The following is a 15,306-nucleotide window of genomic DNA, read 5'->3' on the forward strand; positions in this document are numbered from 1 at the left end:
CTAGAGAGGTGGTCGATGCCCCAAGCCTGTCAGTGTTTAAGAAGCATTTGGACAATACCCTTAATAACATGCTTTAACTTTAACTGGTCAGCCCTGAAGTGGTCAGGCAGTTGGACTAGGTCCCTTCCAACTGGAACTACTCTATTCTATTCTAATTTACAGCTCCAGTCTTAAGATGAATTACTGATTAAACTTTGGAGACTTTATAGTTTCTGTTGTTATTAAATTTCACAGATGGAATACTGTCTTTAACATTTAAGTCCTGTGTTGCAAATTAAGCAATCCAAATTGTTTCTTTTCACATGACATGTCCAAATCCTGGAAAGACCTGTCACTAGCATGAAACAAAATGAAATGGGTTTAAAATACTTTTCCTGTAATGTCAGCCATGTCTCTGAAAATGCAATTATGCAGCCATTTATAGTAGTGTTTATCTGGATTTTACTTACTTGACCAGACCATTTCAATTCATAGCAATTCAAGCATCAGGGATGCACTGAATCCATATTTGGTATATTAGTTAGGCACTTGCTTAGATGAGACAAAATTAGACAATCTTCATAATTTATAATATCTTAATTTGTTTTTCACTATCTACAACCTATTCAACCTAATTAAGAAGCTGTACTAATGTCTAAGTACATTCAAAGAGCAACAAACTTTTAAAAGTGTCTATTCTACCATTTAATAAATATTTCTACTATGGAAGTAAAGTCTTTGTCTCCACAAGCTGGAAAAAATATATAGTTGGCTTAACTTGCATGTATTTTTACAATTGAACTGCTCCATAAATCACATTGTAGTATTTAATTTTTTTTTCCTTCTGCCACAGTCTTATCAGAAATTGTGAATTTTCCTATTAAAATAATTTTTTCATGTACCATGTGTGTTAAACCAGTAAGTTGGTCTCTTTTGGGAAAAAAACCCATGTCGTTTAAAGTAATTGATAACTGGAGTCTTCTGTTTACCATGGGCCACACTACAGACACATTAGTGAGGCAATTCAGTCTTCCCGCTCACTGTCACTCTGGAGTAAAGGAGTTTGCATATTTGAAACATCAGTTCAAAAATAATTCATGATCTTGCTACTGACAGCTGCAGTAACTTTATTAATTAATGCAATTGCCACAGTGACATTTTCACCCTTGTGGTTACAATCAAACGGCAAGACTGAAGCCACAAAATTTCTAACAGTCTCTTTGACACTTGTCAAACTTAACATAAAACTTGCAACTTCCAATTGAAATACTCTATCTTCGCAGCGAATTCAGTTACATTTGAGTGTTGACATAGGAATTATTCTACTCTGAAGATACACTGTGTAAAGTTAAATTTTGTCCAAGAATTTTTGTAAAAACATATTTAACCAACAACTTTCATGAAATATCATTAAAAGTAATTTTAAGTTACAAAACTAAAATAATACAGACAAAATATATTAATTATCTAGAGCTGAAACAAAATTTTTGCTTCCAGATCTCACCTAATATTGTCCTGAGCACTTGCTCGAGATTTAAAAGGATGATATTTAAAGCAAATTAGGGCACAATATTAAAACACAAAAGCCAAACAAGCCTCTCGAAACACCCTGACAAAAATAGACCTCAATACTCACCCATCATTAGAACATGTCAAAAATTCTTCTTTTATTTTTGGATGCCAACAGCCTGAATTGAGCATTGCTGTGTGACCCTAAGGAAATGAACACAAAGGGGTCTTACAAAGTTTTGTAAGATGTCTTATAAATTTTCTCCAAATCCTTCAAGTGGAATCAAGTGAAAGCTGAGGGCCAAATCAGACCCTTTTGACCACAGCAGTGGCTGACTCACATCACAATGATTTAACAGATTTTATGTACTCTAATCCATTTCATCCTTGCTTGTTTTCAATTTCAAATTATAAAAACCCTGCCATTCTTTTATTTATATTTTTTCTTTCAGAAAGTGGCATGGAATCATACTTCCCCATTTTCTCTTGGGCAAACTGTAATGCAGAGAAAGGATGAAACAACAGGCATCAATATGGTGTCATGCAAATTGTTCCAAGCTACACAAAAATAACAGGAATAACAAGAATTATCAGGGTGACACAATATACATACTCAATGCCAAACTACACTATCCAAAGACCTTGCTGGAGAAAAATGAGGAAACTGAATTCAAAAGTCAAGATGGATTTAACCTCAGGTGATTTTTTCATAAAAGATTAGAAGTTGCAAATTGAATAGTCAGCCCTGTTTCTTTAGAATGGAAAAAACAGAAGGTAAGGATTTTAACCGAAGTAAGTGATTGCCATTATGGAGACTATGAATATAAAATGTCTTTGTCCAGTTGGCTTTACTTCTTTGAAGTGCAGGCACATGCTCATTGACTACATCCAAAGAGAAATTTGGAAACTACTCCTGCAATGCTGGAATTATTTCAGTTTGCTTTAAGCACAAATATGGAGAGAAATACTGAAAAGTTAATGAGGTGATACAACAAATATTTTAGCATTTTGACTGTTGGACCACAATACACTAGAATTCTAGAAGTTTACAAGAGAAAGAAAACCTGAATTATTTTTAAGTAAACAAAAACTAAAGCAGATGTTAGTATTTGATGGTTTTATATACATATGACTAGCCAAAAGAAATAGTCATCTGACAAGAACAGCTTTTGGCAAAACAGCGTTTAGTCTAGTTATTTGACAATATACTTTACAAGTAATAAATAAGTCAACCTTATAACCAGTGTGAGCAGTAGATTTTATCATGACTTTTTAGGCTTAAGCCATTTAAAAAATTGACCTTAATTTAAATCATCTATGTAAATGGAATCCTTGTTTCATATAGTTTGTGGAAATATGAAGGCAAAGGGGTCAAAACCCAATCAACTGCTGTAAAAATACTTCAAAACTATCAGTCAGCCCTTCTCCATTTGCATTTTTAACTACCACTAAAAATGTACACATTGTTGCTTATTAGTCTTACACTTATGGCATGCAAGTAACAATAATAACAACCTCCAACCCTGCCTTGAAAAAGGTAAATTGTATTAGCAAAAGAATGGAGGGTAGAAGAAAGCAAGAGACTAGATGAGATCAATAGTTTCTAGTATTTTTTTTGGTTGCTTGGAGAAGGATATGCGGGAAGCTGACAATTTTTACAAGATACACTTTTAAATAGATGACTTTGTTGTAGCATCATAGATACATTAGCTGGAAGAGACCTCTTGAGTTCACCTAGGTCAACCTCCCACTCCAAGCCAGATTATAGCCAACACCAGATCAGGTCAGCCATGGCTTTGTGTAGCTGGGTCTTGAAAACCTCCATGGATGAAGGTCCCACAACTTCCAGCACGTATCAATACACAGGACTATCGCATCCCAGAGACAGGGCTTTGCATTCTTCCCTACTGAACCTCATGAGATTTCTCGTTAAGAGCAAAAATACACTATATTGTCAGTGTTCTGGCATTCAATTAATTTCTGACTTTACCTTTGTGTTTGTCATATCCACAATGTATTGGTCTCCTTTTATGCATTCCATTACTGGGAAGCCATCTCTGTCAAGAACTTTTGCCTGAGAGTTACCGGAGACAACGAGAATGACATCTCCTGTGCTGCTATACTGTAAAGATTTGATTTGGTGACTAAATAGAAAAAAGAAAAAGAAAGAAAATGTTTCAATTAATTTCAGTTCCTGTAAGCCTACACTAAAACAAAAGCATCAATGGTGAGAAAACGTATTGCAGAAAAAGACCTATATACATTCCTATACCAAAAAAAGTGGGGAAAAAAAACCATCCGAGATTAATGGATTAAAGCTTTTTATTCCTCTCTGTGTGTGTGTGTGTGCACGCATGTCACATTTCCTTCTTCAACCACAGAGCACATCAAACAGTATTATTTACAAAGTTGGCACCTAAAATGTCATTTCTGGCAAACATATTTAACTTTAAAAATGCTCTTAAAACTCCAAGTGAAAAATAGTATTGTCAGATTCAGCTCTTCAAGGCTGAGAATTCTTTATCATCTTCTCAAAAGCAACATGTAGATTTACAGTAATCTATAAATTACTATAAAAGGATGATGTTGTCCTACATAAAACTCCACTGTACATTGTACACCAGGAAATTAGTCATGTGTCAGCATTCTTGCATCTTTTTCTATGTTCAGGGCCACAGTTTAATCAGAATCTTAAATAAAGTTAAATATACCATCAACCCTGCAAACATGACAGTAGATAACAATCTGCCTAGTCTACTGTGTCTTAAATGACTGCTCATTTGCTGTAAAGGTTTTCTTACATATGTCTTCTATTGATTGAGAAAACCTGGGACAGAAATCGTGGACTAATACCAAGACGACAAAAACCATTAACTGAAAGTGGGAAGATGGCTGACGAGTGAGAAGTCCATTTCCAGCTTCAGCATCTTCTCTCAGCATTCTGCTTTATAGACAAAGTTCACTGCAGTTGTTCTATCTGAAGCATCCCTTTGATGCCCCACCCGGCTATACTCCATTACAAGGATGGCAAAGAATGCAAAGCAGTCTATCCGCTCCATACCTGTCAGAATTTATATCCTAGCGCATTAACAGAATGTGCACAGTAACATTACTTTACATAAATGCTTCAGCTCTGCAGCTAAATTAACCCCAAATTAAGGACTGGAATGCATTTGCCAGCTAGATTTGGATTCCAAAGGCATCCAAACTGTCCTTAAAGGAGTATCTTCCTTTTGGTGAAGAACATAACCATGTGCATTCAAATCCTAGCAACTTTAAGGAAACTACTTTTTAACACAATTTTACATCAGTAAAATTAACTCTCAGATGATCAACAAAACTGACTATCCAACTTGTAACTTAATTAACGTTTCACATCTTATATGGTAGTGACTTCATCACTGACTCAGCAATAACTATTATCTGTTAGATCTGTCCTCAAACTGTGAGTTACTACACAAAACACATAAAACATCGTAATACGTTTTTTAAAAGTTCTGCATTGATCATAGTAATGTAAACTAAGCATAAGTTTCTCATTCAAAAAATGTTTGGCAAAACTGATTACATTATGATTCAAAAGACAAAAATTGCTTCAAGCACCCTATTATGTAATACAAACTGGCAGCCAAATTGGCCGAAGTATTATAAACTCTGATTTTTAGTAGAAAGGAGACACTCAAATCTGGGAATTTCCAAAATAGATCACAGGCGATGTCTGAAAAAGCATCCTGAGCCTCAAGAGCAAAAATGGATACTTGCTCAGAAGAGGGGAAAGGAGGCCAGCCACATTAAGCTCAGAGGAAACATTGAAAAAATTAAAAAGAAACCCAAATGAGAAACAGTATCTAAAGTCTAGAATATTCTTTGCAGACAGCTGATAAGCCTAGACTAAAGAATCCATCAGCTTCAGCTTTAGAGCAACAAGTATCTTAGGAATTAAAAATTTTCCCCAGTTGTACTTCCGAGTGCTCTTGCCGTATCACATGATTTGTACAAAGCTCAGAATATTCCTGAGCCCCACCTGAGTATTGCATGCAGAATGAAGCACTTATCTAGTTATATTTCTCATACTCTAATGCTGAAATTGTCAAAAGAAAATACCCAACACATCTCCAAAGCACAGATTCATGTTTTGCACTTTTTATTGTTGAAATGTAAAAACAAAAAATAAACATTTAAAAACTACACTAAAAGATTATTTTTGCTTGATGCATGCCTCATGTATGAAGAGGATTTGGCCACTATCTATGATCAGACAGCTTGCCCAGAAGTAAAATCTGATTTCTGAGAGAATGCACAATTTGTAAAGGCCCACAGAGTCTTCTGAGAAAACTGTTTTTCAGATACTGAAGTACTGAAATTAAAACTATAGACATTAATACTGCTAACACAGCACTGTTCGTAATTTGACCAATATCATCTCATTGCTTCTGTGTAGTTCTGTATCAGCATGTTGGAACAATTAACTTAGATTAGAAGCTAATAACCTAACTTAGATTAGAAGTTTCTTCTAACAAGGAAAAGCACCTGATTTTACAGTGCCTAGCACAATGGCAACATGACTAATAATTCATCAAATCAGTCATGTGAAAAAATTAGTCTGAGAGAAAAGATTTCCACAACCTTTATATAAAGGCAAAAAACAAAAACCAAAACACCTTTGTGACTGTGCAATACAACTTTTAAAATCATGTCCAAAAAATTGGTTCTGTAAGCAGGATATTTGCAAAGCCCCAGAAATTACCGCTTTTCAAATGCTTATTGGAGTATGACCAAGAGTGAGGCTCTGCAGAGGCAGTTCTTAAAGAAAACATTTTTGGTTCTTGTTATTGTTAAAGCAAAAGTCTTGGGAAACTTACAAAAACAGTTCCCTTTAATAGCATTAATCCAAGTCATTTTGGTTCAAAGCTGCCAAATATGCATAGTACTTTCTGCCAGAACCTGCAGAACAGAGCTACATACATGAGTAGAATTGTGACACACAAATAATTTCTACACACCTAACACAGCTTTGCCTTACCCTTGCCTTCGCCTTTAACGCTGAGGTGTGGTTTGAAGGTACTAGTTTTTTGTCAGGCTCTTTTTTTTTTTTTTCCTTATGTCCCAAATCCAAGGAGAAATTAACAGAGTAACCTGATATTATGCTAAAAAATGGAGCCTGGACAATATGGAATTGTTCTCAGGCTTTTTTATTCATAAAATGAAATTAAATTTATGGTGCAGAACTGGATTTCTGCTAACACCTAAAGCTTCCATACCAGAACTCCTCAGAATTCTTTGAAATTAAGGTCTGTGAATGCTAATAGGCCTTGCAATAAATTCCATAGTGAAAAAAAAAAAAAAAGAATATATATATGCCTGGGCATAATTTATATAATATTCCACATAGTGCTCACCAGCATGCCTCAATGTCAGCACAAAAGAACTTTTTCTTGAGTTTGGATCTTTTTACCATACAGAGCTATAGTTCCAGTTTTAAGTTTACAAAAATATACAGAAGGGGTACTTAAATAACCTGTTTTTAAAAACCCAAAATTAGTACATGAGACTTGCAACATAAGTGAAATTCTCAAACTTTTCACCAGTCAATACTATTTTTAATATTATTTTATATTTATATTTTTATGTATTTCATTTATACTTCAACATGCTCAAACCACAAAAATGCACATTTCACCAAGAATATTCATATAAAAGTACTTATGAGATACTTACAACACACTAAACAAGCAGTGTCAGCGATAACAAGCACTTTAAGGCTCATATTTTACCATCAGTTTTTGCCAAAAGGAGGTTACAAAGGTATTTGCAAGCTGTTTTCCTTAAAATGGGACGTTAACGTACACTAGTTTTTATATATATTTATGTTTTATACCATTATTACCAAGTACTACTATATTTGAATGCACTCTTCTGCTCAATTTGGAAATGCTTCAGCTAAAACAATCTACTGTGCGAGTAAAGACTGTCAGCTCTTTCTTACTGCTCAGTTATGACAGAGGAGAGGAAAATACCATTTGTATCCTGCTAACTAATCATGTAAATGAAACTCATGCCAGAAAAGTCTGAATGTGACTTCATGTTTGGAGAATTTTATTTATTTATTTACTTATTTCAAAGCAGCATGTTTACTAAGTTATGTTTTCAAAGCAAATGTGCCATTCATTGGTTTATCATAACAAAATAGGTCTGTCAAAGCGATTAGAATTGCATAACGAGTCAAAGGACACTTTCTATTTTCCTGATTTTTCACAGTTTAGTACCTCAGTAGAATCCCTTTCTATTTTGCTCCTTTTCAGACTAACAGCCCCAACTTTTTCTTGTCTTTCATTATCTAGATTCTTGGCACATCTATAATTAGTCATACACATTCTAACCGTCCAAACTGACCAAAATTCCACTGTAGCTTTTTAAGACAATAATGATTAAAAATAGACATTCTAAAGACTACTTACTGTACATAATAAATTAAATAAATCCCCTTTCTAAGCGTACCAAAGTATCTTATGAAGTGCACCACATTAGTTAGACATTAGAAAGTACCTTGCTACAACAACTGTGTTATTAATTTATGAATGTGTTTATCTGAAAGTTCGCTATGCATGAGACATGCACTTCTTTTGAAGGAATTCCATATTCCAATACTCTGGAATGAATAAATGAACTTGGTTCATTTACTTGCTGAATTACCAGTGAACAGCATGGATAGTATGGAAATCACTCTCTAAAAAAATGCTTCCTGTAATTTCTTTTTTAATATATAGATAAATGTAAATAAATATATCACTTTGTTCTTTAAAAAATACAATAGACTTATACTTTTTTTAATGCACACTATGTAGCTATTCATTTATCAGTGCAATGCAAAGGATCGGTGCTTCCAGAAACAGAGGATTTAATGTAAATTAGATACCCCCCCGCTCAGAAATATTGGCCGCAACTACAGAGGCTCTCCACAAAGGTGTCAACTGTTTTAACTTTCTTCTCTGTCATTAATTTTATATAAGCAGGGTACATATGGAAAGTGTATTCTGTTAATTTCGATTACAACTATGAAAGTCAACCTGTCTCTTTAAGAGGTTCTTAATCTATTTGCTGATAAACTATTAACTATTCCATCTGCAAATTCACCTGTAGCTTTCTAAACGGGGAAAACATGCAAGTCATTGGAAAAAGCATGAAAAGACATAAGCAGACAAGTTCTAAGGTTCACATTCCATTTACCACAAAAAGTACAATGGGATATAAAAGCCTTTAAAACAAGCTGTCTTACAAGGCTTTTGTGCATTCTATTAGGAGCTTAACATAGGCACAGTCTTAGGCGAAAAAGGCAGTTCTCATGCCTACCATTCACAGGGCTGGAGTGACCGAAAAGCTTGGAGAGAGGCATCCATTCCAGCAAAATCCCAAAATTTAACATCATAGTCATATCCACCAGTTATCAAACGAGCACCTGAAGGATCCAACCCTAAAGCAGAAACCTATACAGAAAAAAAAAAAAAAAATTAAAAATCAAGATCATTCAAGCTTTTTATTATTTTTTCTTCTACAGTTCTTCAGGTGTCACCAAAATATAAAATGCTACTAAAGTAAAAAAAAAAAATTCGGTGTGCTAGTTTCTTCCTAAAATACATCAGCTATATTTTGTTTTTGAATTTTCACTACCTTGTATAATGTCTGAGTACTTTAGAAGGGGTAGGGAGACTGGAAATGGAAATTATATAATCTGAATAAACCACTGAAGACAGTTGAGAAAAGTTAGTTTACAGTATTTGCTTTCTAATTATCTCATTGCAGGATTTGGATATGTTTCATTTCTATGAAGAAAATTGTACTCTAGACTTTTCTCAAGAGCACAAATAATATTTTTAGCAAGATACCGAAATGGCATTTAACATCCATCAGTTTAAGATTTTGCGCTAGTTTATTCAAGACAGTTCATGTGCATATACACATTTTTTGGTTAAATTTCTCTTCCGAAAAAAGGAAGGGAAAAAGAAAGTATAAACTTTATTTAAAAAAAAAAAAATTAATAAGATACTACTTTAACTAAAAAAGCTCTAAAAGACTTAACCAAAAACCGTTTGTTTTATATACAAAACTAGCTGCTTAAAAGCCACTCAGAACTTTGAGGAAAGAATGCTTAATGCTCATTTCTCTCATTTGTTATCCTCAAATCAAAGGTTGATTAAAATGGGATTTTCAGTGAAAATCCTATTTTAAGTCTCTATTTGAAGAACTTTATTATAGTAGCGTTCAAATCACCACATGGAGAAGTGTGAGTAACAGAAAGCATCTCATGGATTAAACATCCTTTCATTTACCTTCAAAATGATTTCTTCTCTTTTCTCGTTTGTGAAAATATGATCTACTACCATGATTTCAAGTGTTAATATAAGATTAGCTAGACAATGTGCTCAATTAATTTTTAAGTCAAGTGAAGAGATTAACTCTCCAAAAGTAAGTCATCTACATGAGATGGTGCTGAAAAGTGATGTCAAAAACTGTAAAACAAAAATATTTTTAGAATTACTCAAAATTACACCCAACTTGAAATGTTAAAATGACTGAAGAAGTTTTCATGAGAAGATAAAACTCATATGGAATTCATGCTTAGGTTTTAACCCCTAGAACATCATTTAACCTCTATTAGGCATTTCAAATTAGGCAGACCATGGGTAAAACCTAGATCTAACCAGAGGATGACTTTTAACCATTGGACAAAAACCTGGGTCATTCCACATACACAAGACAGAAAATCAAAAGATTCAGAAATCCTTTTACAACAAGGAAGACAGTCTTCAACACAAGAAAATAAAGTTATAATAATAATTAAAAAAAAAGTTCTAGAAAATGCCTGGAAAGGGATTTGAAGAGATGAGCCAGAAAATTCTGAAGGGGAAAAAAAAAAAATCTTATACTCCACCAAGAACAATCAGCCTGATAGAAAATTGTGGGGGAAAAAACCAACCAAACCAAAAACCTATATATACAATAAAAGAAGGAAAAGCCTTAATTTCTGAGTAAAAGAGAACACCTGAGAATAGTGTCATAGCCGTAGGCTAGCAACGCTAAACTTCTTCAGGCAGGAAAAAAAAAACTCAGGCCAATTACTTTCAGATGTCTAAACCTGTATTAGAAATTCCAGATATTCATGAATAAAAATTACAATAATTTGCACATAAGGATGCTCATCTCTAAGTATCTTCTTTACATGTATACGTGAAAAGTACTGACAGTCACTTTGAATTAATGCAAACACATAAAAGTACCACCAAAAAAACCTTGTCTCAAAGATACAACAGCCTACTACTGTACTTTTTTTTAAAGCTTTAGTATATACACTGCGTTATGAAGACTTTTAAAACTTATGTAAACTGTTGAATATTTCCCACACAAAACACTGTTTAAAAAATGGAATTTAGCATGAGATACTCCCTTTTCCATGCCCAGCTGAAAAAGTAACCTACAGAAAATAAATGTTTCAATAAAGACACCAGTTATGAATGGAATTTATTCTTTAAGTTTAAGATGGACAATTTGTTTTGCTAAAATTAAGGTTTCCTAACATGAAAGAGTATGGGCTTCTTTTGAGTGTTCTTTCTGCAGTTTCACGCAGAAAAGGCTCACTTAGGTATTCCTTATTTTATCAAAGACTCATTTCTATTCATCTCCTCCTTAAGGCTCACACTGCTCCTCATGCTGGTACCTCACTATGTATTTCAAACATACAGTGCCATCATATAGCCAACAGTGTGAAAAAGGTACTTTCAAGAAAACCAAGATGTTGCAGAAATGATGCTGATGTTCACCAGGCAACTGAATCCTCCTCAATCCAATTGTCCTGCTTTATTTTAGAGGCATTCACTTGCAGAAATCTTATCTTTTAGAGAAGGTCTAAAACCTTATTCTTATAAAGAATGCAAAGGATCATCAGATGTCCTAACCCAGTGCCCTGCCCAAAAAACTAATTTACAGAGTTACCAATAGATTCAACATTTTTCTTTTTACTTCCATGAATCAAGTGTTTAAATATACCACTTTGTGCTATCCCTAAGAAGGAATGAAACTCCACTTAGTGATTATGTCACTGTGACATATCTGATTTTCAAATAAAACAGATGCAACCTCTTACGTGTTTCCAAAAAAATGTCGCTTTTATCATTTAAATGCAAATTTTGAATCCCATTCATTTCATTCATGATTTCTAACATGCAGAAAACCTGTGCATCTCCAGATTAAGCATGCATTCAATTAATAGACTCAAGTATTCTATTCTACAATAACTACTATAGGAAGGAGCAGCTGTGCTATGAGACGTTAGAAAGCACTGTTCAGAATACCTCCGATTACATATTGTTTCTCATACCCACCTATGTATCAAAAGTATCAGGAGAAAAAAAAATATATATATATCCCTGAAGTTTCATTGTGAACAGTAACTCCTATTACACAGTACAAGCAAGGCAACTGGGAAACTAATCAGGTTTCTGGAAAGACTCTCCAGCTTGGGAAATCTTTTCTGAGACTTTTCAGCTGCACAGGAATAGAGTCATCATCAAACCCACATTCATTAGATTGAAGAGGTACAGATGGGATACATAAGTTTAGCTGAAATACAGTACACTGTATGAACATAATGAGAAGACTGTATTTTAAAACATTGCAGTGAAACACCGATATCAAGATATGAACTTGCTCCCATCCATATATGTGTGTAATGACATGGGTAAGTAGTTTCATTATTCTAAACCAAACAAATAAAACAAAAAGATAGTCTTTCTACAGAAGAGCTTTTTTTTTTTTCAATGAGGTATTTCATTCACTGCATCCAGTCTAATCCAACTGTACTATATATACCCACATTATAATTCACCTCTGCTCTAGGTGATGACAGCTGCATTCTCATGCAGGCAAAATACCTCAGAAGTCTTCCAAAACTGTAACTTCCACTTTACAAAGCCTTTTAGTTAGAAATAACATAAGCTTACGCTTTAAGAAGTCATCAAAAGATTAACTGGTTTAATATAGAGAAAAAGAATTCAAAAAATTTTACATAATGAAGTTTGTTAGGACATGCATTCAAGAAACATACTGCAGAAGCAATTACTGTCACATGTAAAATGGAAAACTGTTTGCACTAGTACACGAGGATGCAAATCCTAGTATGCACAGACATTAGTATGCAAAGAAGTTACATGCACTGCATGCATAAAAATCCACCCCACTCTCATTTTGTTTAATGTAATACAATGCATCTATTACAAGTCTTAAGAGAGTATTTTTCTATTTTAATTTATAACACACTTCTTACTTCTTTCCTCTCCCTCTACGTCTGTATGTCTAGCACTATGATAAAACAAATGGGTAAGCCTTGTCACCTCTCCACTCCAGGACAGACTACAAAGTTTGATGCCACGTTTATGAATAGACACTTCTGAAAATAACTATTTCTGAAAGCTTATAAAAAATCATTTATGATCTTTACTGTTAAAGTTTAAACCCCCAGAAAATTCCTTTAAAATGTCCAATAAATATGAAGAATTATTAAAAATTCAAACCTTAAACTCATAAATTATTGACGTTTAATGTTTTAATTTTATCTGTTAATTTAATAAGTTTATTATTTTAAATAATTATTTAATATTGTTGAATGTTAAATTAAGTGTATTATTATATTAATTACATAAAGAGAAAACGAATCCATGAGTTTTCGGAAGAATTAAAAAAAGGAAAATTATACATTTCCTTAGACTGTTTAACACCTCATGAAAAAGCACTTTTCTAAAATTTTGTTTTATTTTCCTTTCCTTTCTTTTTTTTTCCCCTCTCCAAAAAAATTATCAGGACTGCCATGAGTGAGAATTCTATTAACTAACTATTAACAGTGCTTTCACAAGGATATAATAACAATAAAAGAAAGTCTAGTATTACTTTCTTATTGAAGCCTAAGTAATGGCCCAAACTGAAGAGGATCAATAGCAGCAGCATCTTTTTTAATGACCAAAGAAGAATATGGGGAAAGGATTTGGGAATAGATTTGGGGCTATTCATGGCCAGAAAATAAACTCCATACTATAAAAACAGATCTTTGATCAATCAGCACATAAAAGCAGTTGAATTTGTGTTGGAAAATGAGACTACCCAGAGATAAAAATATTGAGAACAAAGAAATGATAGTTCCAAGTTGGACAGTAGTTCTTTAAAAGAAAGTGAAGGAGCAATATTGGAGGTGAAACCTAGAAAAGATGCAGTCAAAGACAAGGAAGAACAAGGTTTCAAGAAATTGACAATGGTGTATAAAAGGCACTTAAAGATTCAAGGAGAATGAAGGAGACCTGTATTCACCTACAAAGAAGGCTTAGAAACTTCAGCAGTAACATTCTCTTTGAAATGCATGACCAGCCAAAGAAAAGTCTAGGAAGGTCTAGCCTTGAAGAGGAACTCTAACAATTGCAGACAGTGTATTTGACAAAAAGGAAGAAGAAAATGAGACTACAATGGAATCAAATGGAGCCACATTTGGGTTATTACAAGAAAACAAAAAGGCAGTCCTAAAACACACTTTCAATTGCAGTAAGAAAGGAGCTAGACTAAAATAACAAATTAAGAAAAAGAATTAGCTTCTTGAACTTTAGCTGACAATAAGTATTTGTTAACTTATTTCATAGACTGGCTCAGTTCTAGAAAAACAAGAAATGTTGAAGACGTGTTATCACTTACTGTTTTTGTCCCATGTTGGAGTGTAATTTCATGAGAATCTGGAATTTTCTTGACAGGGTTCTGGAAAAAAAAGAAAATCCACCTCTGTGAAAATAGTGCTATGACAAAAAAAAAACCCAACCAAACAAAAACTCCAACCAAACAAAAAACCCAGTACTACAATATATGTAAAAGTAAGAAAGGTTTCCCTCACACCAGCCATAACCTGAGGAGGAGAAAGCAGGGGGAAATCAGAAACAAGAGACTGATTCCAGATTTTTATTTTCATGGATATACCCCTAAAAATATGAGGAATAATTATTTAAAAATATGAGACTACCTTAAAAAAGAACAAAAACAGGGAAAGATTTCCTGGTTTTTTCCTCTTTATAAAACATAAAAATTCTCTTTGGTTCTTTATCACCAATATCTAACAATCTTGAATTTTGATTTAGTCAATCCATCATTATTACACAATGTATTTTCAAATGAAAGGACTCTGTGAAGTTAACAAAATTAATGAAAAAAATCTAGACATTCATTATAGGAGCTAACTTATCTATGTGATTTATTAAGATCATGGACTGGCTTCACACTTCCACTTGTGCCATTATCCCCAGCTCTCATGGGTCTTCACAACTGCCACTGCGATGGCAGCCATAACATAGTCAATATAATTCTGGGAATTTCATTTACTAGCAACATACAGATCGAAGACAATTACAGTTTAAAACATCTAACACATCACACTAACATCTGTAACACAAACATGAAAATAGTTAATTTACACAGAAAGAAATGTACTGAAAGTACTAAAGTGATTGCAAGGTTCTACAAAGGTCATTTGAATCATTATTCTCAAAATGCTTAAGTTTCCTAAAACAGACACAATCTATCATTTTGATGCCCGACATCTTTGTTATAATTTTCAGTTGCCGAAATCTGATTTTAAAATAATTTTTAAGCACACTTTATATTATACGTTATATGCCTTTCCTTATCCACCTCTGTCAATTCCTTCCCTTTTTTCATGCTCAACACAGAAAGTCTCTATAGCATCAGGCTGATTTCCTTTATTCTCCTTTTATCCTGCAGTTCTATCAGCTTTATTTC

The 15,306-nt window shown here is 33.6% G+C and overlaps 1 protein-coding gene across 1 annotated transcript; it reads right to left on the reverse strand.

Annotated features, from left to right (window-relative positions):
• Window positions 1–1,615: 1,615 nt before the first annotated feature.
• On the reverse strand, window positions 1,616–14,274 carry LOC104082739 (WD repeat-containing protein 70-like; the record flags this gene model as incomplete). The annotated part of the gene is made up of 4 exons (XM_009585969.1): window positions 1,616–1,692; window positions 3,479–3,632; window positions 8,839–8,972; window positions 14,215–14,274. Coding segments are annotated over 4 exons (425 nt in total), but the record flags the coding sequence as incomplete, so codon positions are not given.
• Between the last annotated feature and the right edge of the window lie 1,032 nt (window positions 14,275–15,306).

Source organism: Fulmarus glacialis, unplaced genomic scaffold (assembly GCF_000690835.1).
Source record: "Fulmarus glacialis isolate BGI_N327 unplaced genomic scaffold, ASM69083v1 scaffold12939, whole genome shotgun sequence".
NCBI classification, from domain to species: domain Eukaryota; kingdom Metazoa; phylum Chordata; class Aves; order Procellariiformes; family Procellariidae; genus Fulmarus; species Fulmarus glacialis.